This window comes from Catharus ustulatus, chromosome 10 (genome assembly GCF_009819885.2).
Source record: "Catharus ustulatus isolate bCatUst1 chromosome 10, bCatUst1.pri.v2, whole genome shotgun sequence".
NCBI classification, from domain to species: domain Eukaryota; kingdom Metazoa; phylum Chordata; class Aves; order Passeriformes; family Turdidae; genus Catharus; species Catharus ustulatus.
The window spans coordinates 12,721,940-12,748,206 of record NC_046230.1 but is presented as its reverse complement, the minus strand read 5'-3'; the positions used below and the strand labels follow the sequence as shown (position 1 = coordinate 12,748,206).

Here is a 26,267-nt window from a genome sequence, read left to right as displayed (position 1 = left end):
TTCATATAGCTTGGGAGTTGTGATAAGACCTTGAGGTCTTTTAATGCTGCTGGGTTTTGCAGTTTGTTCATCCTTAGAACAGAGATGTGATCCATACTGTAATGGGGATTTTGATGATCTTAATTACAAATGTCCATTTTTAATGTATTGATGGCTGATGAAGAGAAAGTGATATCACATGGGTATGTGCTAATCAGAAGATAATGCCCGAGTTGACAAAACTAGAAGGAGAATTCCTGGTTTTGGGAACAAAGTATTTTTGGCTGATTTACAGGTGCCAGCTTTAGTTAACATGTGAGCTAGTGAGTAGATGCATCCTGTCATCAGGTATTGTATGTTCTAGTCATCCTCTTCCCAGACAGACCGAGCAGTACTGCATGGGCTGCCTGCTAATTCTGTCACACCATGGGCTTCAGTGAGGCTTTCTGATGAAAGAGACCTTGAAATTTGAGGTTAGAAAAGGTTTTATACTTTGTGCATGCTTCCCTGGAGCTGCTCTTTCAAAAAACTTGCCCTTGGAGCTGTGAGTTACTCCACAGTTGTATTTTTTAAATGCTCACTGTTAACAAGCATATGTAAAAATTATGAAAGCTGCAAAATCTTTGCTGTTTTCTGGCTTCATGAAAAAGGAAAAATGCGTGAAGCAAAGAAATGAGTTATGCAAGAGCAAAGAGTTTCTAGGTGGACTGGTTGACAACTCCAAGGAAAAGCAGCAGGTACAGAAAGAGCATTGCTCCTGTCCCTGGAATGGCCTTACACCAAGCTCTAAAACAGCAACAGTCTCAGCTAAAGTAAATAAAAATGCACAGGTGTGTTGTCACGCAGAAATAGCTTCCTATATGTGGCACAACAGTAAAATGAGACAGGAGAGTTCCTTAGTCAACTCATGGAAGTGATTGTTCAGACAAAACTGTAGGGAGCGTGACATTTCTGTGGTTTTTCTTTTTGAGATGCTCTTCAAGCTAATTTTAACTCTAAACCAGATGTGATTATTTTCTTTTTAAATCAAGTTGAGCTTTAAGGAGAAGGGGAGCAGGGAAACAAGAACCAAAAACTGCAAGGTAGGAGCTCTCCTTCCTGTGCATGGAGTCTGCTGGAAAACACAATTGCAGAGTCCTGTTGAATTGTAGGAAAAGTAGCCATAAGAAATACACATGTAAAAGGATTAGAAAACCCAAAACCAAACCTTTCCCTCCCACCCTAAAAAAAGAGAACTGCTTTGCAAGACCTTGTTTTATGCCTCCTTCATATTTAGCATCCAAACCTGAATGTACAGCACTGATTTAGGGTACTGTCTATTCTTTTTATGCTTCTTTGATTCCCCTGACACTTCAGACTGTCAGAAGTAATAATTTGTGAGTGGGAGAAAAAAGTTGAGCTGCTAACAGAGGATGCATATTCTCCATCCCCAGTAAAATAACCCAAGAACCCATGTAAATCAAGCATAAGGTTTGTAATGAGTTGGGTTGATGGCCATGATGTGTTCAAGTGCATCTCCCAGAGTTCATTAAGTTAATGTAATATACAGTGGCAAGAATGATACCTGTGATCACTCCAATTAAAATTATATTTTTGTGCTTTTCTGTGATGCAAGTTTGGTATGAAAACATGAAACACACCTCATAAATGCCACCCAGCTGCAAAAGTGACAAAGTGAGTCTACCAGCTTTTCCCAGTGGCAGTGAGAATAATAGGAATGGCTGCAACTGGCTTTTGTTATTGCTGGAAGCTCTGGCAGCTCACCAAGCATGGTAAGACCAAGGCAGTCAGACTGTGATAGCATTGCTTAACAAGTGATTAAAATACAGTAGGGAAAATGTGGGAAAATATACTCTTATACGGAAATGAAAATAAAGTAAATATCAGTGTAAGTATGTGGTATGTACCACTAAGAGTTTGTAAGGCTGTAACAAGTGAGGATAGCACACCATCCTGCTCAAAAAAAGTATAGGATTAAAGCTTTGTTCTGTTTTGAGCTCTCTGCTTATTAATAAAGAGTGGATGTTAACTGAGGAGATAAAGAGACTGTATTGTGAGACACCACAGAGCACGGCATGTGTGATGTTCCTTCTGAAGCCACAATAACCATTTGATTTCTGACCCTGAGGTGAATTTTGTGTACTCATATGCACGAAGGAGGTGAAAGGATATGCACTGAGCTGTGCCCTTCTTTCCAAACTGTGTTTTTAGAAGTGATATAATTGAGGCATAAATAAAATAACAAAGAAGGTTTTTGCAGACATATATTATTATTTCAAACTACCAACAGTTGTCTTTGCACTTACTGGTATTTTAGAGTCCTGAATTTTAAATGGCACAGTTCTTCTTTATCATCTCCTGTAAAAAACACTCAATAGGGAATGCATCTTGAAGGAAAATTCCAGAAACCAGGTCTGTATTAGCCAACAGTCCTAGGAACTTTGAGTTCCTTGCTCATCTCCTATTTGTCCTGTGACATCTCTGAAAATAAAGAATACAGCCCTAAAATTGCCACTAGGTGAGTCCATATCCTTTCCCCAGAATTAGGTATGGTGTTGATTGAAGTGCCTGCCATTATATGGGATGCCAAGAGCCCTTCCCCTGCTGCTTTCCATTCAGAGGAGTGGGAAACCTACGGATAAATCTCCACCTGCAGCATGGGGTATGGGCACATGAGCAGCTGTCACAGCTCTCTGTAATTATGCAGGTATTCCACTAATATTATAAAACCAGGTGGCCCCATCTCCCTTTCTTTCTCTGGACAGTGTTTCTGTAGGTGTCAGGAGCGCTGAACTCTCCCTTGTTCCATCACTTGTGTCCTTGTGCAGCACAAGCAGCACTTCCCCAGTGCTCCTGGAGCTGGCACTCTTCTGCACCAGAGGTTCTCTTCTGCTGCTCGTTCTGTGCTGCAGGGCTGTTCGTGTTGGGAGCTGTCCAAACCCGTGGTGATTGCTGCCAGGGTGCACCCACACCTTCCTTCTGTCAGACATTTCAGGCACTGTTTGCTGCTAGAAAGGTGCAGCTGGCCTTGTTCACTTCAGCAGAAGATTTTTGACAGCTTTTAGGGGCTGAGATGTGATGTGAGCCCAAGAAGTATCAGTGCATCCTTTCTGCATCTGAGGGATCTCTGTGCTGAAAGGAACAGGAGAGAAGCTGGATGGTATGATTGCAATGCCAACTCTTTCAAAATTAAACACAGAGTGCAGTTTTGGAGAACCCCCTTAGAATCAAATTGGTAGTTTGTTCCTAGAATTGGTTCAGAAAAATACATTTTACCACAAAATATTCCTGCCTTTCTCATTATATGATCCTTCTTTTCAGGATCACAGTTTATAATAAGCAGTGGAATTTATGAATACTAAAATATTGAAATTTCCTAAAGATTCTTAGTAATAATGGCTGAGGTTTAATTTTTTTCCCTAGCAAAACCCAAGCCTCAGTGCCAAAGCCTCAGTGCCATTTTACAATCTAATACTTTAGGTTTTGTCCTTTACTCCTGGCTTTTGTTTTGGCAAGCCCTTATTTGAACAAGGAACTGGGCAGATCTCTTGATACCATAGAGGGTATCAAATCTCACCCAGAGAGGTTGGTATTTATTCTGAAGTGGTCGAAATATTGTTTGTTAAAACAATCTACAATATCTGCCTTTTTAACCTATATTTCTTAATAAATATTTACTTAATAAAGTAAACAGGATGAAGATCTGTTCTTCGATTAACCTTTTCCTGTCAGACTAAAGTTTAAAGTAAGTTTAGATTCAACACAAAGCCTACTAATTAATACCTGCTTTTTTTAACCTAAATTTGGACTAAATCATGGTGACTTTTAAAGCTTTAAAGGCTTCCTTCTTTCTGCCTGAAAGATAATTCCTGTGAGCAAAAACGATGAGCCAGTTTTGAAATTACCTTATTTCTGCTGTTTACAGGATCCTCAAACCTCCTTACTGCAGAAAGCATGCACATTTCAGATCATGTAGATGGCTCTAAATGAAGTTGCAGGTAAAAACATGCATATCACATGCTTTGGATACCCCGAAAAGGACTTTTGAAACAGCAGACTGTGTAGAACATGTTTTTCTGCGTTTATTTCTTATATTGGTGTAAAGACAGGAATTTTGAGAGCTGGATGAATATGACAATAGCAGAACATAATTTTAAATTGATAAATGAGAAGAACAAACCATGGTAACATAATGCCCCCTATGGTTTGTAAGGCAGTATGTACGACAGCTTTAAGGGCAATGCTTTCCTACACACCTTCTCTTAGTAGAATCAGAATTATGTGTTATGCTCCTCAGCTAGAGAGGAAAAAATACCTGGTAGGCTTTTATTAATAAATAGGTCAGATACTGTTAATTTAGATGCTTTAAATCTTCTCCTCCTTTTTGGAGATTCAAAGCAATTGGGATTAGAAGTTTTTGAGTGATGTGGAAGCAGCAGAGTTCTGCACTCACTCAGCCAGTGGAGGGTGGGGAGCGATCCCGGGAGAGGCGGCACCGGCCGGAGAGGGGAGCGCTCTGCCAGCGAGACAGCGGCCGCTGGATGGCAACATCGGCCCGCGCTTGGGGACAGGGACAGGGACAGTGCTGGGGACAGGGGACAGTGCTGGGGACAGGGAACAGTGCTGGGGACAGGGGACAGGGACGGGGACAGGGACGGGGACAGTGCTGGGGACAGGGAACAGGGACGGGCACAGTGCTGGGTACAGGGACGGGAACAGTGCTGGGGACGGGGACGGGAACAGTGCTGGGGACCGGGGTCAGTGCCGGGACCGGGGTCAGTGATGGGACCGGGGACAGTGCTGGGGACAGGGAACAGGGACGGGGACAGTACTGGGGACAGTGCTGGGGACCGCGGACAGTGCTGGGGACAGGGAACAGGGATGGGGACAGTGCTGGGGACAGGGAACAGGGACGGGAACAGTGCCGGGGACAGGGACAGGGGACAGTGCTGGGGACAGGGAACAGTGCTGGGGACAGGGGACAGTGCCGGGGACAGTGCTGGGGACAGGGATCAGTGCTGGGGATAGTGCTGGGGACAGTGCTGGGGACAGGGAACAGGGACCGGGGTCAGTGCCGGGACCGGGGACAGTGCTGGGGACAGGGAACAGTGATGGGACCGGGGACACTGCGCCACAACTTGTGCACCTCAGCGCACCTTCTCCTCCTCCTCGTGTGCTGTGCGTGTGGCCGGGATGTCCGCCCAGGTTCCCTGTATCCTGCTGGGGATCCTTCGGGAAGCCTCAGCAGCCGCGGCGGGCAGGGCAGGTTTGCAGGGTGGGGAGGACCCCAGCAGTAAATCATGCGGGAGATAAGGTGTAAATGATGACAGGACGTTTTGCTGATAAATTAGTGCTCGTTTTTCACCCTGCTACGCCGTGTCCCATTTAAATGCAAGCTTCCCTCTGTGGTCTCAGGGTGCCGGAGAGGGCAGAAGCAGCGGCCAGAGGCAGGAGAGGAGCAGAGCTGCCCCTTCGGGCATTGTGGGGTCAGGGCAGTGCCGGGTCGGGCTGCCCTGTCCTGCACCTGCAGGGCATCCCCAGGGTGCCCATGGAGGGTGGTGAAGAGATCCAAGAGCTAAACTGGATTATATGAATTATGCTCACCTTTGGGCTGTGGACTGGCAAACACCCCAGGGCTGATTCTCTCAGTTCCCACAAAGATCACAAATTCACTTTTAAGCCTTCCCAGGGAAAAAAAGAAATGGCTGATCCTTGTATGATGTGATGCTTTGGGTTTTTGCTTTTATATTTTTCAGAGTTACTGCTGCTGCTTAGTGTGTAGCTCTGCGACTTCATATTAGGTGTTGGTAAATTCTCTTCACGGGGTAGTTAGGCAAAACAGTCCTTTCCTAGCTAGAGAGCCAAGGACAACTGGTACCCAAAAAGCAGAAACAATGACGAGGGGAGGGGCAAGCCAGGGGGCTGAGACTGCACAGCCTGGGGCTGTGGTTGGGTAATTGACCCCAAGATGTAGTTGAACCAAAACCTATAAAAATGTAAAAACTTGTGACTGGAATGCATCTGGGACTTTATATGGGTGTACCCCCAGCCAGGCTCTGGCACTGCCCAAGGTGTATCCTTTTAATAAATACCTATTTTATCCCTTTTTCTCTGTCTAGCCTCTGTTCCAGGTCAGCCTTTCCAGGCATCAGGTGCAGAACTCAGGGGAGACCCACAGGTGCCTATCAGTGCACACATAAAGTGAGAAAAAAATTCATGAGGGTTGTTGCAGAATGTGTACAAGTTAAATATTGGAACAAGTTGGTTTTGTGTCATGTGATGGAGGAGACATCTCCCAGGCTCAGTGTTTGAAGATTGTGTCTTGGGTCATTTTGTGTTTGCAATAACCTTGATTACATACTCCTATTTCAGTAATACTGAAAAAGTCATGGTTATCATATATTTATGTCTGCTACCTGGGGGCTGGGAGGGAGGGCAAAATACAGGGACAAAGTGGGAGTCACTCAACAGCAATAACTGTTGTATGTTGTCAGAACATAATGAAAATTACTTTGGTCTTCTGCTTTTTAGATGGACTCCTGCTAGTAAACTGTAGGCAGACTGATTAAACAGTAAGCACAATTAGAACTCTGAAAAACCCCAGACATTTCATTTCACTGACAGTTTATGATAACATGATGATAATACATAATAATATAATATAGTAATTATTATGATAATAATTCTCTTGCTACCTTCCAGGTGCTGCCAAGTCCATACCTGGAGCAGGAAATGCCTCTTCCTCAGTTCTTCTGCAACAATCATTTATGTGTTGGACTGGGACTGAAAATACGTTTCACAGCTAAGGTTGTTGGTTATTTGTTATTTTAGCTACTGGTCCATGGGCATAGATACAGTTAAAGTTTAAAATCCATGAAAAGACATATTCACAGGGTTTGTGAAAAATGAGACAGTTCTCCTTCCCTTAATGACAGGGATCTCAAATGACTTGTGTTGTCAATGGGAGAGCAAGAGGTTATATAGTTTTCCATAATCTATAAAGCTTCTTCAGAATCATGTCATTAGCTTTCCTGTGGTAGAGCACAGCAGAGCTAATAATGCAATTATGGTTCATGTAGTTAAACTATGCTATTGATATTTTTTTTCCCAGGAGGCCTTCATTTCTGGCAATTCTAATCATCTTCATTGTACAGCTGTATGGATTCCATGCTTCACTTTGAGGGAAATAAAATTGCAAATAAATACCATCTTTCCTAATGTCTCTGTAAATGCCAGATTTAGTAACCATTAACCAAATGTTGGAGTCCATAAAATGTAATGTATGGTTCTGTATATATATATATATATAGGCCACATTCACATACCAGTCACCAGAACAAACTATTAGGCTGGAATAAAAAAAGAGTAGAATTATTCTCATTTCTTGCTGCTAGAATTAATACATTTTCTGGTTTTGGCATGCTAAGTCTCTCCCTGTTCTTCTACTGTATTCAGACTGTAAGTATTAGAGTAAAATAGTGTAATTAGCACATGAAAATGATGCGTGTGTGTTTTGCAGGAGAGGGATTCTTCTTTTAACTTCCCATTCTTTTGAACAAATCTGGAACTTGGAGCTCTATATCTAGTTCTGTATTACCTGATACACAATCAGTGTGAGAGCCGGCAAGCAAGGAAAGTTTCTCTAAACTTCTATATTTTTCTGAGTAAACTATCAAACACATTACAAAGCCTTTTGAAAAGACACATAGTAAAGTGATGATAAGGCATGTTAATCACTTTTCTGACAGTCATCCTTCTTTAACATGCCTGGACATAAACAGTAGGAAATAAACACAGACAATAATTGCTATTAGGTGCCTGAAGAAAAAACAAAGATATGAGAGGGACATGCTAATTAGGCTTTCTCTATGGACCACATGGGGATGAAAAGGAAATGAAAATAAAAATAAAGCGAACAAAGCTGAAGTATTTAGACAGCTTTGCAAGAAGTTGTCTGTGACAATGGACAGAAGACTCCACAGTCTTAAAGTCTTTAGAGACAATATCTGGGACAGTATCTGTCATTTTCCTGCAAACATCAGAGGCAGGGTAGCACCAGGGCACCACTCTGGGATCTCGTGGGATATGCAGCAGAACTGATCAGTCCTGAGGGAGCTGAGATGAGGAGACAGCAGGGACCAATCTCCTGCCAGGGCATCTTGTTGTGGGAATTGAGCAGCTCCTGCCATCCCCCTGTCTGTGAGAGCTGGAGGACAGAGGAACTGTGCAGCCGTGGGGCTGGCAGACGTGTTAGGGAAGTTCACGTGGCTTTTCCAGTTACAACACTTATTTTTAAGTTGTTCAACTCTTTCTACAAACTCTCTTCTTGCTAATTGTCCTTCTGTTACACATTAAGTGTTTTGGCTTCTGTACTTCAGTAAAGCATTAAAAATATTCAACCTGGGAGTTTGAAATACATAAGCAAAATGCTGTCAAGTCATCCTAATTAGAAAAATCATGCACACACAACCTCCTAGTGTTCCATTTTGCTCTCATTTGTTTTACAGATGGTGCTAGGTCAAAGAAGCAGCCTGTCATTGCAGGACAAGCAGTTGGAAAGTTCTGAGCATCTCTACATTTTTATGTGTGCACAAGTTTTCTCCTTAGCTTTTTTGCTTACCTAAGCCATTGGTGATTTGCTAACATTTTCCTCTTCTCTTTTACTTTGTATAACAGGAAATCTGCAAATTGCTTTGCAGGAATCAAAAGTACAAATTTGTTGCTTTTGGTCCCAAAAGCAAATGGAAAAACTTCTTGTGTTTTGGTTGTTTTTTTTTATTTTTTTCTTTGCCAGTAATTGACTGTGAAAGAGAGGAATATAAAACAAACCTGGGAAAAAGAGAATCAGGTTCCCAGATCTGCTTTAAGCAGACTAATGCATGAACATGTCTATAAAAATGAGTGATTGGACCAGTAGTAAAGTGGCTGCTTGGTGTCCACTGAATGGTCCAGGCAAACTGAGACACAAAACACCTGCTGTGTGGCTTGATGTCCCAGAGAAGTTCCTAGAATTTTATTTGACCCAGTTGGGATGCTGATGGATAACTGTTACTGCATTTTTCTTCTGGAAAATCCACAGCAGATAATGATTGCCATAAATTCCATGTGTTTCCACAATTGGCTATCAGTAGGAAATAATATGGAAAATAAAATTACCTGGAATCCTGCAAGGATTACTTTTCTTATTGGGCCATTACCATCCCTTCAGTTGGTAGACTGTCTTCAATGCAGTAAATGCAAAACCAAAACATTTTCAAATTAAAAGAAAACACTAATAGCTATGCTGTACTGTTGGGTAGAATTTCAGAACATTGATTCTAAATGTAGAAAACAAATTGGATTGAGAGTCTTAATTCCTTTTATTATTTTTTAGGGGATGAAAAGCTTTATCAGAACTAAGCTCATCTAAAACTTATTATTCTTTCAGTATGCTAATTAATAGAGCAGGATCATGGATTTGTTAATTAAAATAAGATACCTCAGGGAAACTGAAATTAATTTTGCTGTCCTAATAGAGTTACCATTATGCCATTAAATCTTATGGATGTCTTATCTACTTCTCTTCTTTCCCTCAGAAAGTAAAAAAATTGTTTTATTTAGTTTGGATTTAGAATCAGAATATTGAGTGGTGACTTTCTGAAAATGTGGTGAATATCAATGAATAATCTTGGAATAGCTTGGATTTCCAAAAATCTTGGAATGTGGCCTTCATGTGAATGTCAGGACTGACCCCCTCATGTGCTCTAAATGAGCACGAAACTGCTCACCTTTGGACCTTGTCTGAGCTGCTCTGTCACCTGTAAACAGTCACTCCAGGTGAGAGCGACATGGTAATGTTGGCTTATATTTTCCAGAGGTGGAACTAGCAAAATGGAACCATTGGGCAGGCATTGTAATGACTGCTGAAAATAAATATTGCACCTTAAGTGGAATGGCTTTGATGGAGGGAAGGTGGTATGTGACAGCAGAGCCTGTGCTGGGTATGTCCATGTGGTGATTTAGTTCATAGAGTGTTTTAGGGGAGTCTCCCGGTCCCCCTCACTTGCTGAGCTTGAGAGTAGTTTTGGCTCAGTCCTGGGGAGTGCAGGGTCCTGCTGATGGGACCATGCTGAGCACCCCTAAAGCTGCCAGTGCAGTTTGGCTGAGGAGCACCCGAGGGCCAGAGCAGCTCCTGAGCAGGTGGGTGCTGGGTGTCTCCTGGTTTGCTGTGCTCTGTTCCTGGGAGGAGCTGGGGCTAAGCACACCTCCCCTGCACTGCCTTGGCTGGAGCTCAGTGCTGGTGTGACAGGTCCTGCCAACCTCAGTTTCCAAGTCAGTCATTTTTACAGAAGGAGAAGAGCTGAAATATTCTGTGTTTTCTGATACTCTGGCTTTTCAGTACTCTTACTTCCAATTTAGATATTTCAGGGAAGAGAAAGGGAAAAGGAGGGGTAAGTGTGTTTTCTTCTACAGCAAATCACAATTCTTCTGATTTTGCTTGATGAATTTTCAAGGCCAGCAAAGTTCTCCATCATCACCAGGAGTGTTAATTGTAATTTGTATCCAAGACTTCTCTATTCAATGTACTAGAAGACAGAAACAATCTTAATAATATACCAATGTATACTGAGCACTTTATCCCATTTTATCATAGGCTTAAATGTGTAAAATTTAATTAGAGACAAGCACTTAATGTAATTGTTAGGGACTGCTCAGGAATTGCAGCTTGGTTAGTCCTTTGGAAGCTTCTGACTTCCCAGGAAGAATGTCTGCTGTTTACTTTCAGCCTGTAAAGTGTTCAGAGGCATTGATTGCATGCAGAGACAGGCAAGATGCAGTTCTGTTACTGCTCAGTCCGTGTTTAATCAGCAGACAGAATTTGAGATGTTTTGTGAATTTCAGTTGAACTTGGCAGATGGTTTCAGGCAAAAATAAAAATAATAACAGGTGAAATTAATTTCATTTTCTCAAAATAGGTTAATGATAGTTTACTAAAGTAAGCAGAAAAGTATCCTAAAATATCTTTGTTTCCAATGTACAGTCAAATCAAGTAAACTCTGTACCTCCAGTGTGCTCTTGCCACAGAGAAAGTTACTCTTTCTCACACTCTAGCCCAATTACAGTAGTTTCACGAATACAAGCCGCACGGATTATAAGCCGCACCCCCGGTGCCTCGACAATGTTGCTGTCTTTGTCAATAGATAAGCCGCACCCCGAATATTAGCCACACTTTCGTTCGTGCACAGCTTTCACAAATTGGCCAATTAGTAACAGGATCGCGGCATAGGGGGCTTTACTGGCTCGGGGCGGGGCCAGGCAGGCTCGGCCCGCTCATGGTTGCCGACGGGGCCGGGTGGCCTAGCTCAGCGCCACGGCTCGGCGGGGCTGGCCGGGTGGTGCTGCCGCCGCCGCCGGGCTCGCTGGCCCCCCTCTCCCGTCAGCACCGCCCCGCTGCCGCGTTCCCTAGCCCTGCCGGCGGCCTGCCGCCGCCCGGCTCGCTGGCCGCCGCCGCGTTCCCTAGCCCTGTCGGCGGCCTGCCGCCGCCCGGCTCGCTGGCCGCGCCGCGTTCCCTAGCCCTGTCGGCGGCCTGCCGCCGCCCGGCTCGCTGGCCGCCGCCGCCTTCCCTAGCCCCGCCGGCGGGCTCGCCGGCCGCGGCGCGCCGCCTTCCCTAGCCCCGCCGGCGGGCTCGCCGGCCGCGGCGCGCCGCGTTCCCTAGCCCCGCCGCCGGGTTCGCCGGCCGCGGCGCGTTCCCTAGCCCCGCCGCCGGGTTCGCCGGCTGCGGCGCGTTCCCTAGCCCCGCCGGCGGGCTCGCCGGCCGCGGCGCGTTCCCTAGCCCCGCCGGCGGGCTCGCCGGCCGCGGCGCGCCGCCTTCCCTAGCCCCGCCGGCGGGCTCGCCGGCCGCGGCGCGCCGCCTTCCCTAGCCCCGCCGGCGGGCTCGCCGGCCGCGGCGCGCCGCGTTCCCTAGCCCCGCCGCCGGGTTCGCCGGCCGCCCCCTCCCGTCTGCACCGCCGCCGCGTTTCCTCGCCCTGGCCGGCACTGCAGGCCCCCGCACCGCCAGGCTCCCCCACGCTGCTGGCCCCAATTCTGCTGGGCTTCCCCCGCTGCCAGGCAGCCCCACCCGCCGGCCTTCCTGCTTCTGCCATGCTCCCCTGCACTGCTAGCCCCAGTTCTCCCGGGCTCCCCCGCCCTGCTGGCCCGGGCTCTGCCGCCCTCCCTGCCCCGCCCTGCTGGCTCAGGCTCTGCCGCCCGCCCCCCACACTGCTGGCCCCGCCTCTGCCAGGCTTTCCCACCTCAGCCGGGGCCGGCCGGGCTCCAGCTTGGCTTGGGGCTGCCGCGGGCTCTCACTTCCGTGTTGGTAGCTTTTAGAATTTTGTTAATAGATTAGCCGCCCCGGAATATTAGCCGCACTTCCGGGTTTCCACCAAAATTTTGGTCAAATTGGTGCGGCTTGTATTCGTGAAATTACTGTAATATTAAAGGATATTTATCTGGAGCAGAATAGATCTTCAAGATAGATTCACCTTCAGGATAGATGTAAAAATGTTCCCTCAGAGTGCTCATTATTTAGAACAAAATCACTCAGAAGTGAGAGACCAGTTTGAAAATTGCTTCCTGACCAGTGCTGAGTTTTGGTACAGGTTTTGGTGCAAGACATATTCAGATCTTTCATGCTGCTCCTTCTTGGCCTTATTTTATTTTATTCTTAAACCACATAAATCAGTGTCTTGGTAGCCACACTTCCTCTTCTTTATTCTAAAACTTGCTTAATGTGGTTAAAATTGAAACATTTGGGTCTGGGGATGCATTCAGTTTTTTGGACTAATTGCTTCGTGCAGTTGTTTCTGAACTGGTAGGAAACAAGGACATGCAGGAGCTTAGTCACAGTGCCCATGGCCCCTTGAAGGCTGTATTTTCATAAGAACAACATTTTAGAGATTACTAAAAAAACCTGAAGACTAAGTTCAACAGAAATGTACTTCCAAAAAAGCCCCTGGCAAAACCAAAACGCAAACACACCTATACTTCCCCTAAAAGCCCCCAAACAGACAAACCCCATGCCAAAGCCTTTCTTTTTTTCTGTCAAGATTTATTATGAAAGCTGCTTTATGAATTTCCAGTGGATTGTTGTATTTTTCTGACATCTGTATTTAGTTTCTGATCCACCTCAATACTTGCTGGGGATAGCATTTAAACTTCTGATACGTATTCAGCACCACATGCCTCTCTAAACACAAACACTTGAAGGTTCCTTTCCTTACACAGTCACTTCCAGATTGCTATTTTGATCCCGCTTCTCCCGGTGGAGTTAAACGCAAAGGAAGGCTCGGGCTGCTGGAGAGCTGCTGTGTGGCAGGCTGTGCTGTGCTGTGGATTGGTGCACAACACAGCCCGTGTGTGGCAGCGGTGCAGGGGGCAGCTCCGCATCGCTGCGCACCTGCTGCGGCACCGGGGCTGCAGGGAGGAGCTCCGCACGCACCGGCTGCACCAGGACGGCTCGCAAACACAACTGCCAGGTGAGAGCACTACCAGGTGCTGCCTGATTTAAGAATTTGTTTGGTTTTTTATTTTCTCTCCAGTGCAGAAAGCAGTATTGGGTGAAATAATCATGGTTGCAATTGCACAGGGTCACAGTCTGATAGTTATGATCACGCTCAGCATTTCTGCCTGTGCTAAAGGAACTCAAGAAGAGGGAGGAAAGAGGGCTATAATACTTCCTATTAAAAACTGCAATAACTGCATTTTAGTGCTGCTCACAATTGATATTTTGAGGAAATTCAGAATGCAGACAGTGATTGGTGGTGACCCCTGCCAGCAGCAGGGAAACTCAGGCTTTGCCTGGTGATGCTCAGGTGTTCCCTGGTGCCTGTGTGCTGTTCTTAGCCCACTGCTGGATGGCACAGGGCTCAGCAAGGGCAGCTGGACAGGGGCTGAGCTTTCTTGCCTGAACTTGTGGAGATTGTGGGGACGAGGGGAGAGGCAGTTTCTTCTTACCTGGAGGAGTCTGTAGTGGTACAGTGGGGAAAGGGGAGTGCCATCTTCTCCTGCTGAGTACAAGGACAAATACCTCACACCAGGTTTACAGAGCAATTTTCTGAACAGCAGGGAGTAGGACGAGAAATAAAACAGTTTTTCCTAATACTTTGAAATTTGTTACTGTCCTCTGTTTTTCTCTTGTGAAGGTGTTTTTTGTGACACCATTGCCATATTCCTGCTGGGGTGCCTGTAGGAAATGGAAGAGTGATTAGGCTCCAGAGAAATGGCACCTATGCTGAGCCATATGACTTTTTTGCTCTCTTGATCCACCTGGTTGACTATTACTACACACTTTCTGGAGGAAAATCAGTGTTCTGCTTCTGTGCTGAGGACAAGGATGTCTTAGTCCACGGATACCTTTCCTACAGGCTGCAGTAATTTATGTAATCACCATTAACTGCAGTGGTGCTTGTACATCAGCTCAGCAGGGATGGATGTTTGGGCCTTTGTGCAAGTGGTAGTTATAGAAAAGATGCAGTTTTTCTTTAAGGAAAAAGGGAAGGTCTAAGATGTATAAACTCCTCCAGCCAAGCACTGCCTGCCCTGATCTGGATAGGCTCATTGATTTTTGATGCTAACTTGTGCCTTCTAAGGATTTACCCATCAATTTTTATCAGCTTTACAGCATGGGATGGAGCAAGAATATTTTAGAGGTAGCAGGAATATATGTATGTAGACTCAATTTCTTTTTTTTTCCGTTTTTAAAAAAACAAACAAACAAATAACTGTGAATGTGTTTCAGATGCCCAGCATATTCATGGAGAGAAAGGCAGTGTATTCTATTTTAGTGCTGAGACTCTGACTGGTAGAGTCAGTGATATCCCTCCCCTGGGCCTTCTTCAAGGGGCAGAGGCAGCCAGGTCGGTGTCTTGGTGAAAGTCTCCTTTTGATGCTGCTGCTCTGCTTCCTGAAGGCCCTAAAATATGGTGAGAAGTAGCAGTACCATTGGTGAGAATGTTTTTAATCATGGCAGCAGCCTATTTGGACCAATATATAGCTATTTGTTTTTAAAAAGCACACCAAAATTTCAGATTAAGGAAATTATTAAATATGTGGTTTTATTTGTAAGGACTTATGCCAGTGCAAGGCTATTGATTGCAAATCCTTCAGAAGTCTGCTGGTGTAATCTACTAAAATTATTGCTTTGGAATAAAAACAATAGCAGTGGGGTAGTAAGGGGCATTGTAAAAGATGTGGAAATTTGTGAAAAAAAAATGGAAAAAATCAGAAAATGTACTTCAAGCCAAGTTGTATTTATTTCTGTTACCTATTTACTGCAATTTTGCAAATAATGTCAGAAAAATTAATTCTTTGGGGCAGAACTATTTCAGGGCAATGTTTATTTCATGAGCGGCAGGAAGATGAAACCTGGCTGCTGCAGGGAGGGGAGTGTGGCCGTGCAGGGCAGGGCAGGAGCTCCCAGCACTGCCAGGCTGGGCAATCCCAGCTCAGGGATGGGCAGGGCAGCAGCTCCCAGCACTGCCAGGCTGGGCAATCCCAGCTCAGGGAGGCCCTGGGGCAGGGCAGGAGCTCCCAGCACTGCCAGGCTGGTCAGTCCCAGCTCAGGGATGGGCAGGGCAGGAGCTCCCAGCACTGCCAGGCTGGTCAGTCCCAGCTCAGGGATGGGCAGGGCAGCAGCTCCCAGCACTGCCAGGGTGCCAGTCCCAGCTCAGGGATGGGCAGGGCAGGAGCTCCCAGCACTGCCAGGGTGCCAGTCCCAGCTCAGGGATGGGCAGGGCAGCAGCTCCCAGCACTGCCAGGCTGGCCAGTCCCAGCTCAGGGAGGGATGGGCAGGGCAGGAGCTCTCCCCAGCACTGCCAGGGTGCCAGTCCCAGCTCAGGGTTGGGCAGGGCAGGAGCTCCCAGCACTGCCAGGGTGCCAGTCCCAGCTCAGGGATGGGCAGGGCAGGAGCTCCCAGCACTGCCAGGCTGGGCAATCCCAGCTCAGGGATGGGCAGGGCAGCAGCTCCCAGCACTGCCAGGGTGCCAGTCCCAGCTCAGGGAGGCACTGGGGCTGGCCCCTGCACAGGCAGAGTCAGCACAGGCTGTGACTGAATCCTCCTCTGGGTCAGCTAATGAATCACTTGGACTTCTCAACAAATGTGTTTGCAACGTCTTCTTTCAGCATATGGGTTTTTTAGTGTGTTTTGTCTGCTTGAGGCACTTTTCTTAATGTATTATGATTGTTTTATGCATTGACAGAATTACTGGGACTTTTTCCCCCCTGTAATTTTCTGGGAGGTAAAATAAATCTTTCTTCACTTTTAGAGGTAAATGCATGCCATCTCATTTGAATTTTCGTCTATTATTTTTAAAGATAAGTTTACTATATTTATCCAGAGGTTTCCCTATACTTTTTTCTTATTTTTTTAGGCTTTGTGTCTGCTCTGTGGATTAGAACCTCTGCTCCAAAGAAGCCCATCCTTGACAGGGAGAAAGGAAGCAAAAACTGTTTGTTATTCTTAATTTTTATCTCCAGTTATGTCAAACTCCCTCCTAATCCAGAAGGATTTGTTTAGTACCCATTTTTCAGTCACCAAAATTTTTGTCTCTGTCACTTCTGTGGTTGTTTCCAGGTTGAGCACAGCAGGGTCTGGCTCCTGTGCTTGCCTGTGCTTGCCATTGCACCCAGGGAGTTCTCAAGCAGGCAATGATAAACTCCTGGGAAATTTCATGTAGCCAAGTCCATAAGTAGATCTGAGGATCTTGCATTTGCTACTATAGTCTAAAAAAACCAGCTTCCATATAATTTGGGGTTTTTTTGGGGATGGGTTTTCTGTGTTCTTCCTTCTGAGAGTCTTCATCAGCATCTTCCTGAGCTGTAAACTCTGGAATTTAATCTGCTTAACCATACTTCAGATTCAAACCAGTGGAACTTGCAGTATTAAAGAGGACAGAAAATGGTCCCCAGCAGCTCCCTCTGCTCTGCTGGGCTCTGTGCATAGGCTCTGCCATTCTTGCAGCCTGCAGATCACATCTGCCTAATGATTTCCCCAGCAACTTGGGCACCCAAGGCAGGAATACGAGCTGGTGAGTTAAGGTTACTGTCCCTTCTCCTCATCTTTTCCTGCCAGTGCCATGGGGGTAGTTATATATGTCATGACTTTGGACAGTGCTTGTCTAGGACGAAGCAGTTCAGACAGTTTCAGTTCTCCAAATCCAGTTCAAACACCTTGCAGGGATCAGCAGAGCCCACGTGAGTGTGGGGAGGCATGGTGGTGGGAGAATGTACAGGGTGATTTTCTGGGACTGGGTGTAGGCATGACATCCCCTGGCGGACATCCTCTCGCTGATGTTACATGGGTGGAATACAGGGAGAAATCCAAGGCAGCTTTTCCTGCTTTGTGAATGGAAAATGTTGACTGGGATCAGCTGTAGGGAAATCATAGAACCATGGAATGGCCTGGGTTGGTAGGGACCTTAAAGATGATCTAGTTCCAAATCCTGTGACTTGGACAGGCACACCTTTCCCTAGAGCAGGGGTCTCAGAGCTCCATCCAGCTTGGCTTTAAACACTTCTGGGGATGGGCATCCACAGCTCCATTAGCTGCTCTGTTGTTACTGGCCAGCCTGAAGTGGAAACACAAACACTGAACTAAAATCATAGACACACAGACATTATGAAGCAGGATTTTAGGTCCAGTGTGTGTAGCAGGGGTACCCTGCAGCTGTGTCTGTGTGCACTGGCTGAGCTCTGCTCCCTCTTCCCCTGGTGCCCTGCTTGGGTCGGTGTCTGTGCCAGCCAGGGCAGGCTCTGTGCTGTGAGGACAGCTCTGCTGCTCTGTGCTCTGCGAGCTGACAGCCAGGACACAGACACCTGCTCCACTGCTGTGCCTGCTGTGTGCCTTTTCCTATTTGCTGCAGCAAGAAAAGCCTGTTCTTCTAACCCAGCCTCCTTTGAAGAGGTAACTCAGGAAGCTCCATGGCCTCTCAAGGTAAGTGCATCTATAGGCTATATTTTTAGATTGTGTGTACAGAAAACTACAGTCTTGTGCATCTCCAGCAATCAGCAGTGTGATGAAATGAGTGTTTCAAGCTAAAACCATGTCAGTCAAAGCACAGTTGTTTTGTCTTCCTTTAATGTTTCAGCATCCAAGCGGCTCCTAAAGGGACTAAAATCTATACTAGGATGTTATTTGAATAAAATATGTTATAAAATGTTAGCCTCTGCATTCAGTCAGAAAATTTAGTGTTGGTATTTTTGTGTTTAAACCTGTTGGTACAGAATGCCTGGGCAGGGTGGGTACTGACCCAAGGGTACCACTGTGTTTGCACATTTCCCTATTTTACTTTGAAAATACTACATCAACAGATGCTTTTCACATTCAGAACTGGCCAGAGACCTGATAACCCCACATGAAGAATCATAACTGAAGAATAACTGAATTTAATCAGATTACTCCTGTCTGGCTGTGTCTTTGTCACATACTGACTTCAGCAGCAGCCAGTTGAGTACTCAGGGCTATGGACAGACATGCAGCATCTGATTTGATCAGCCTCCTCCATTCATTTTCTCCAGGTTTTCAAATTCTTAAACTAAAGAGAAGGATACAAAAAAATTTTCTCTTAACATGGATTCAACTCTGTGGAGGTTATTCTCTTGGCATGTGCAGAGGCACATGCTGGCCCAGGGAGTTTCTGCAATGTCTGTGTAGGTTTGCCAAATGTTTATCCCTCTTTCTTACCCTCAAAACACTCAAGACATTCTGCATTAGAGCACTAAAAGGTATACAGGAGCAAGCAGGTTTTACAGCATTGTTGTACTCTTGCAATAGAGGGGTTTTTTAAAAATTTTGTTTAGCTTTAGCCATATAAGAAAAATCTGGTTTTGCATATTTTTGATGTGTATCAGTTAGGGGGAATAGTTAAAGGGCAATGGTGTGGAATACAGTTTTTAGTATGAAGAAACCTGACAATGCATCTCTTTTAGGAACATGCAACTCTACAAAATATGTTTGTACAGAATACTCACTGTATCATACAATAACTTTTAAGGTTTTTCAACTAGTAATGAAATGGGAATCATACACAAAAATAGACAAAGTGTCAGACTAGCTCAAATTGTCATTAATATTTAATGTATTTACTGTTTGATTTTTGTATAACTTAAAATTTGACAGGTAGAACTGCAATTTGTTGTCTTTTTTTCTCTTTATTATTCAAGAATAACACTAACACTGGGCTACTTCGTGGCATTTCATGTAACAACAAGAGTTACGGCAGTAACAGAACCCTGTGAGGTAAAATGATGCAGAAGAGCATATAAAATATTTATTACCCAGTTATACATTTTTAAAAGCCAGCAACAAATTCAAAGGGGTTACTTCTTCCTGTGGTCTCAGACTTTGAAAGAAAGCAGTGGCTGCAAAGACAAATTAAGATCAAAATATGATTGAATGATGAATCTTTCACAGTGAGTTCAAATAATACTAAAGGATCTTGTTTAAACCTACAATGGTAAAAGAGAGATTCAGACTTAGAGCCAAAATTCCTTCTGGACCTCAAACCCCATTGTGTCTAAATATTGTCACACATGAGATAAAAATTACCAGTTTGGGGGCTGCTTTCCAGCCAGATCACAGGGACTCAGCTCAATACAAGGATTTGCCATTTCTATGGGGAGAGCTTCAGCTTGCTACTCCTGGTTCCTGTAGAACCAGTGTTGCTGAAGGCTGAGGAACAATGTACCTGGAAAAACTAGCAGGAGACTTTTGGAAACCCAGTGGTTAAGGTGGTCACTGCCCTGTGAGAGACAGTGCCTGTGCATGTGGAGGAGTGGGGTTGTACAGGTGCCTGTGGCAGTAAATGTTCTTGTCACCTTCACAGCACTGGCCAAGGTCACCATCACTGTGCCCTAAAGGACTTCTTTGTGATAGCAAAGCAGAAAACACAGTAATGACATCTGATCTATTCATTAAGATAATAATGAATAATACACTATAAGAGGCTGTGTAGACTTTGATATCAGAGTTGTAATATCCAGCTTGGGGAATCTGAGATCCCTGGAAAGGTTATCTCTAATTAAGAGAAATTATGGGTGTCCTCAGGATGCTGGAAGGAATTTGCTGGGAGCCAGCCCTCAGCAGCTCAGGGTGCACTGGCACACAGGGCAGCTCACAGGGACCAGGGCTGGCAGCCTGTGCTGGGGGTTTCTGGCCACCCTGGGAGTGAGTCCAGGCCAGCTCCAGCCTTACCACACAGGCTCTGTGCTCACCAGCTGCCAGAGCAGACTGGTGCCCTCCAAGACCATATCTTCTGATTTAACTTCATCTGCAGTGATTCCTCTTTGCACTGATTCCTCTCAGCATGTTCTGAAGGCAGCTTTATAATCACAGTGCTCCATGTGTGGGACCATCAGGAGATTCCTTTTGGAATCCTAACCTCAAGTACTGCTACAGTCACATGCAGAATGTTGTTGTTCCAGCTTTGGTCCAAGAAACTAGCTACTCCTTGGTCCTGATGTTTATGGGTTTTTTCTCTTTTTTTTTCTGCAGAATCTCAGGGACAAACCAACCCAATCTTTAAGGATTACCTCCCTGGTTCTTCTGATGTTCCTCAACTTGTTGAACCAACAAGTCTCTGGAAGCAAACATCACGTACTCATAATTTGCCACCTGGTCTGGAGTACCTGAACCAGGTCCTGAATCTTTCTGAATGTTAGAATGGTTATGTTTTCCTTTTATGTTGCTTTGATGCCCTGGAGGATGAGGTTGTTTGAGTTTTTCCCCTTTGGGGAGGAGTAGTTGAGATGGAGAGGCTTTTTTGTTGTTTAATATTACTATGAAATAAGGAACACAGGAAAAATAAGCTTTTTCTTCTTTGCTGCCATTCATTTTATAGAAATTAGATGAACATAAGTCTGAGTGGCTGCAAACTTGCATTAGTTCTGTGTGGGGAAGAAAGTGCTAATGCCTGAGAGGGGAAAATGCTTGAAAATGGAGGCAGAGAAGTAGGGGAAGAAAAAGGAATGCTTATGTCTTCTCCATCCTACTGTTAAACATGTGACTGAACCTCTTGCTCTGTGAAACCTCTCTGCTCCTGGAGCTCAGAGCACTGATGGTCTGCAGCTCTGCTCCAGAAGTTCCATCTTTTCCTGAACCTTTCTACCAGGAGGGTCACTCCCTGCTGTTGCTTTGACACTGACTGAGGTTTGCATTTTGCATGTGGCTGGATTGTGCCACTCTTACATGCTGAATAAGGTGTCCCACGCCCTGCCTGGTATGGACAGGGACAGAATCACCCCCCAGCACAGTCAGATCACAATTCTGATCTATCTCTGCTGTGTTTGCATTTTGGTGATGCTGGGAAATGCTTACTTCACTCAAGATATGTATTTTAGGCACACATTTCTGCTAGTTTTGCATAGAAGCAGAAATTGAATGTATTTTGTATTTGGAGCTAAGTTACATAGAAAGCTAATGAAATGGGGAGACTCTTCAGAAGCAGTCTTTCATGTGGAGTGATGACTTTCATTACAAGATGCCTGAGCACAAAATGATATGTGTTGTCAATTACACGAGCATTTGCTTACAGACCGTGGAAGCTACGCTTTTTAGTCTAAAAGTGATTGTGATAGTAAGTACTTGGCAGGTTACATATTCATGCTCCTGCACAAACATGAATCACACCTCAGATTTACCCAGACAACGTAGGCAAGTGTGGCAAATACTATCACTCTATTTTATAGAAACTTTGCATCTGACATTAAGACAAAAGAGCAGGTCACTCTCAGAGCTACAACTGGAACTGAAGACCTCATTCATGCTATTTCTTGGCCTGTGCTGCAGCCCTTGCTGATTATTCTCAATGTTCTCTGCAGTCTGAAAGGTGGGAAGCATGTGTGCAGTGCTGGTTGTTGGCACGCACCCACAGCTCGAGTTCTGTGCGTTGCAGAATGTTTCAGTGTGTGATGCTGAAGCCATGGGGGCTGTGTGGCTGATGAGAGGGGCTCGTTCAGGACAGAGGGAGCATAAAGGAGGTCCCAGCAGCAGGGAGAGGGCTGCCTGCAGAATGCATGTGGGATTCTCAGCTGCTGGGCTAATCCTTTGGGATTTATTCTCATGGACTAGGAGATGTTCACGTAATGAAATGCTCGAATGAAGATGTTTCTAGCAGAACTTGGAATTATTTATGCCACTGGGAAGACTTCTAGAAAACTGTGTCATTCTGGTGCTGTGTGCTTTGGGGACAGGTGGGTCCAAACTGAATCAGGCACAGGGAGCTGCTACTGGACGTGCATGGGGAATAGAGAACCTCCTTTAAAACAAAACTCCATCTGTTTTATCTGTAGACTAAAAACAATACTATTGGAGAGAGAACCATAGTGATTGCTTAGGAAAGTAAACAAACTGTGGGAAAGAGACATATTTAATTTATAGAATTACGTTACTGGAAGAAAGATTATATAGAGTGGTTGTGAATAAATAGAGAATAACAAATAGAAATTACATTCTCCAGCAGGAGTGGGCAAGAAAACTGGATAGATTTGAGAAAGCTGAATGTATTTCTCAATAAGACCATGGCATGTTTGACTCTGATACAAGCATCCAAGTTTAGTCATCTCAGAGAAATCCCTGTAATCTTATTCTAAATAGCAACCCAAGGATTGGATGAAAGGAAAGGAAAATGTGTGTCCTGTAGGCAAAGGCCAGCCAGCAACATTTCACTCTGCAGATCCACACCCAGAGTGAGTTCAGGTGAAAGAACAATTCCAATTGACTGTTTGAGGGACATCAAAGAAGGGCAAAAAACTGCTTCTGCCTTAGCAAACACATCAGTTTTCTATGACTATCACTCTTGAAATAACTTCCTACAAAAAAAAGTTACCTAAACCTCATTGCTATCTTCCAGATTACAGCCATAGCTGTAATAACATAACAAAAACTGAATGACCCTGTTCCCACAGCAGGAATGAAACCTTGGAGGAGAATTTTCTGAGTACAGTAATTTCACGACTATAAGGCGCACCCGTTTGACTAAAATTTTTGCCCGGACCCGGAAGTGCGCCTTATAGTCCGGTGTGCCTTATGGTTGTGAAATTACTGTACTTCAGCTGCACGTCATACCACCACTCAGGTTTAACTACTTTTGTAAAAAGCTTCTTTATTTAGACTTGGTTAGACTGATCAGATGTAAATTTGAAGCCCACAGAACTGAATACTGAGAATTAGCTGTGTGTAAGGAATTTTAACATATCTGAGCTCGAGGGGACCAGACCCTTGTAAAGCTGAAGGGCTTTGGGTACTTTCAAATGCAAGTGCAGAATTCCCTCAATCCACAAGTGCCCCAATAAAAATGCACCAGGATATCTGCCCTGCAGAAACCAGTGAAAGGCAAAACAAGGATAGCAAGTGGTACTGTTCTGTTGTCTCCATATTGTTTATACATTGTGCACAGTATACCAATACATGCACCAAACATGGGGTAAAGAAATCTGTATTAAAATAAATACTAAAATAGCTCCACCATCTTTAACTTCTTAATTCTCTTTCCATCAGCAGAGCCCTTCCCATGAGCTCCAAGAGCTCTCTCATGAGACCCAAACAATGAACAGCAAAGATTCTTGGGAGAATATTTTTACGTCTAAATATTTTTTATTATTTCAATTACTGGCATGCACATTTCTGAGATTAATGAAAGGGATAAAGAAGTTCCTCTTTTTTTACCAGCTTTTCTTTGCAGCCTGAACTAGCTGCAGGAGCTGACTAGAAGTGACAAATGGCTGCAACAGTTTGAATACGTACCAGGCAAGATTTATCAATTTTAAAATATCCAGGCACTGGAGAGCTGTGACATGCTGGTCTCAGAAGGTTGCTGTGTGCTTTGTGTCTGCAGCTGTGAGTAATGGCAAAACCCTGTGCCAAGTGTTTGCTCATCAGGAATTTACAGAAAAATTACGGAAAAGAGACTGGTAAAGCCTAAAACTGTCACATAAAACAGGCATAAGAAGTCACATAAAACTGAAAGGTAGACTGAAATTAAGTCTTGCTGGTTTTATAATGCTAACAACTGTTCTAGAATAATGTCAGAGGGATGATAAGCACAGCAAAGCTGGGTATCATGGCAAGCAGTTTTTCTCCTGCATTTGTAACCAGCTCGTGGGGGAAGACATTTTCAGCCAGCTGAGTGTTTCCTTATTTTGCTCATTCTTATACCCTGGCATGACCATTTGCCAGATTTAGGGTGCAGGGCTGGTGTTCCTGAGATCAGAGCATTAAAGCTCTGTGTGCCACCATTGGCATCCCCTGAGTGCCTTGCTGGGCTGCTCCAGCCAGGTCCTTTGGGATGTGGCCACTGCATGTTCTGAGCTCGAGCCCAGGCTCACTCCTGCACTGCCACAGTGCCCAGCACCAGCCTTGCATTTGGGGTAAGGGCCTTCCCTCTGCCAAAGAGGAGCAACAGGAGCAAGAAGGGGGTGCTGCTTCTCACACACAGCTTTCTGTTCTGTTGTCTTCTTTATTCCCCTAGTGAAGATTGTTTTTCTTCAAACATGTGGATGAATTACATGGCCACAGCACCTCATGCCACATTCCTCAGCTGTAATTTCAGAAGTCCAAAGTGTGGCTTGAGATACCATTCAGGCACCCAGTTCTGTGCACCTCTGGAAGGAAAGAAATCTTAATAACAATGAAAATAGACAGGTGACCCCTGACAGCCCCAGACATATCCAAGACCCACCATCTTGTTTATTCTTTTAAAACAGCTGGACCAGATAATTATTCATCAGCAAGTGGAGCTTCTGGAAGGTATGGTGCAATCCTTGTCACCCTTTAACAGTGCTGGTACACGGGTGTCTAAAAGGCACCCAAGTCTTTCCCCCAGCTCACTGAAGTCACTGTGTGCCCTCCTGCTGCCCTTGAGTCAGGCTGTTATGCAGTGATAGTGTGGGGAAGACTCGCGTTATTGTTTGCCTGTTCTGCAGCAAACCACTGAGGGGTGAGTAATCTTTACAACAGTCCTAAGTTCTGTCCCTCAGACACCTCCCTCTCAGTGTTACTAAAGTTTAACCACCTTTCCAATCCACGGGAAGATTTATTGCCTTTAACAATAACTAGCGTTCTAGGAGAAACAAAGCAAATAGAGAAAGGAAGGTCAGAAAAAATAAAGTAAAATATTTTCTAATTACTTAGTTTCTCAGAATTTCAACTTACTGAACAAGTATTAAGTTCTGTCAGTAAAACACTGTAAAATATATTTCTCCCATTCAAAATGGTTTTGGCCTGATTCTTGAATGACCTTTTGGGTGAAAGTTTTGTCACTGAAGTGGGGGAGTCTCAGGATGTTACTTTTCACTGATGATAAAGCCAGGAAAAGCCAAAAAAACCCTCAGGATCTGAATTCTCTGTTGTGACATGTACTTTAGTGTAGAGCAAATCAAAGTCTGGATTAATTAATTCAAGATACAAATCTTTGTGCTACTACTTCTAAAAAAGTTTTTAAACAATCTTAGTCACAAAGACTTTTAGAATAAATGCTCATATGTATATATACACTACCGTTATACTAAGGTAATAACAAAGGTTATATTAAGTTAATGTCCTATTTGTTTTGCTTTATTAGCCATACTTGGCACGGAGACCTCCAGCAAATACGAGATAAAAAACCACTTGGGGCAGAGGGTGTACTTTGCAGTGGAGGAGAACGGCTGCTTTGACCGCCGGCTGTGCGCGCCCGTCCGGGCGTTCACCATGCGCATCGCAGACAATGCGGGCCACGAGGTGATCCGGGTCATCCGGCCCTTGAGGTGCAGCAGCTGCTGCTGCCCCTGCTTCCTGCAGCAGGTGAGCCTGTCCTGGCTGCCCTCTGCCCCAGCAGCTCGCTGGGCAGCTCCTTGAGGGTGGCAGGGAGGAGTTCAGGGATTCCCAGCCCAGGGACTGCGGGGAGGGCTTTGAGTACGCACAGGTATTGATAAATGAGTTCTGTTCCCTGTGTGCTCCTCCCTTCCATGGGACCTGGCTTTGCTGACATCCCACACAGAGCTCTGGTGTCTGATGATGTCTCACCCCAAAACACTGCTTGCCCTGACACAGGGGTCAGCCACTGAACTCCAGTGGGGTGAAGGATGGAAACCCAGTGAAGGCCGCTGGGGTCTGTGGGTGTGACTCAAATCAGCTCTCTGGGGAGGCCGAGCCTTCACTCCATGGATCTGCCTCTTCAGGGCCATGTACCTCTGGGAAATTGCAGAACATGGAAGTAAGATGCTTGGAGTGAAAAATGCAGATCCGTAGAGCATCAGATCTTTTTGACTCTCCTTTATTCAGACATCTTTCTTGTGTT

General features: G+C 45.1%; 1 protein-coding gene and 1 long non-coding RNA gene across 9 annotated transcripts in view; both read left to right on the top strand.

The window, feature by feature from the left end:
* Window positions 1-3,946, top strand: part of LOC117001031 — a 146,862-nt gene extending 142,916 nt beyond the window's left edge. Inside the window, exon 4 of the long non-coding RNA XR_004418900.1 lies at window positions 3,905-3,946. This is a non-coding gene — a long non-coding RNA (uncharacterized LOC117001031). The remainder of the gene's footprint in view (window positions 1-3,904) is intronic.
* A 9,438-nt stretch (window positions 3,947-13,384) lies between these two features.
* PLSCR5 (phospholipid scramblase family member 5) overlaps window positions 13,385-26,267 on the top strand; it is a 30,189-nt gene continuing 17,306 nt past the window's right edge. For 4 of the 8 annotated variants that reach the window (XM_033069204.1, XM_033069203.1, XM_033069202.1 and 1 more), the window contains exons 1-5: window positions 13,385-13,472; window positions 16,365-17,021; window positions 20,486-20,628; window positions 24,694-24,736; window positions 25,551-25,771. In XM_033069204.1, the coding sequence (XP_032925095.1) occupies window positions 16,976-17,021; window positions 20,486-20,628; window positions 24,694-24,736; window positions 25,551-25,771 (453 nt within the window). In that variant the 5' untranslated portion in view covers window positions 13,385-13,472; window positions 16,365-16,975. The other 4 variants (XM_033069208.1, XM_033069207.1, XM_033069209.1 and 1 more) reach the window with 4 other exon arrangements.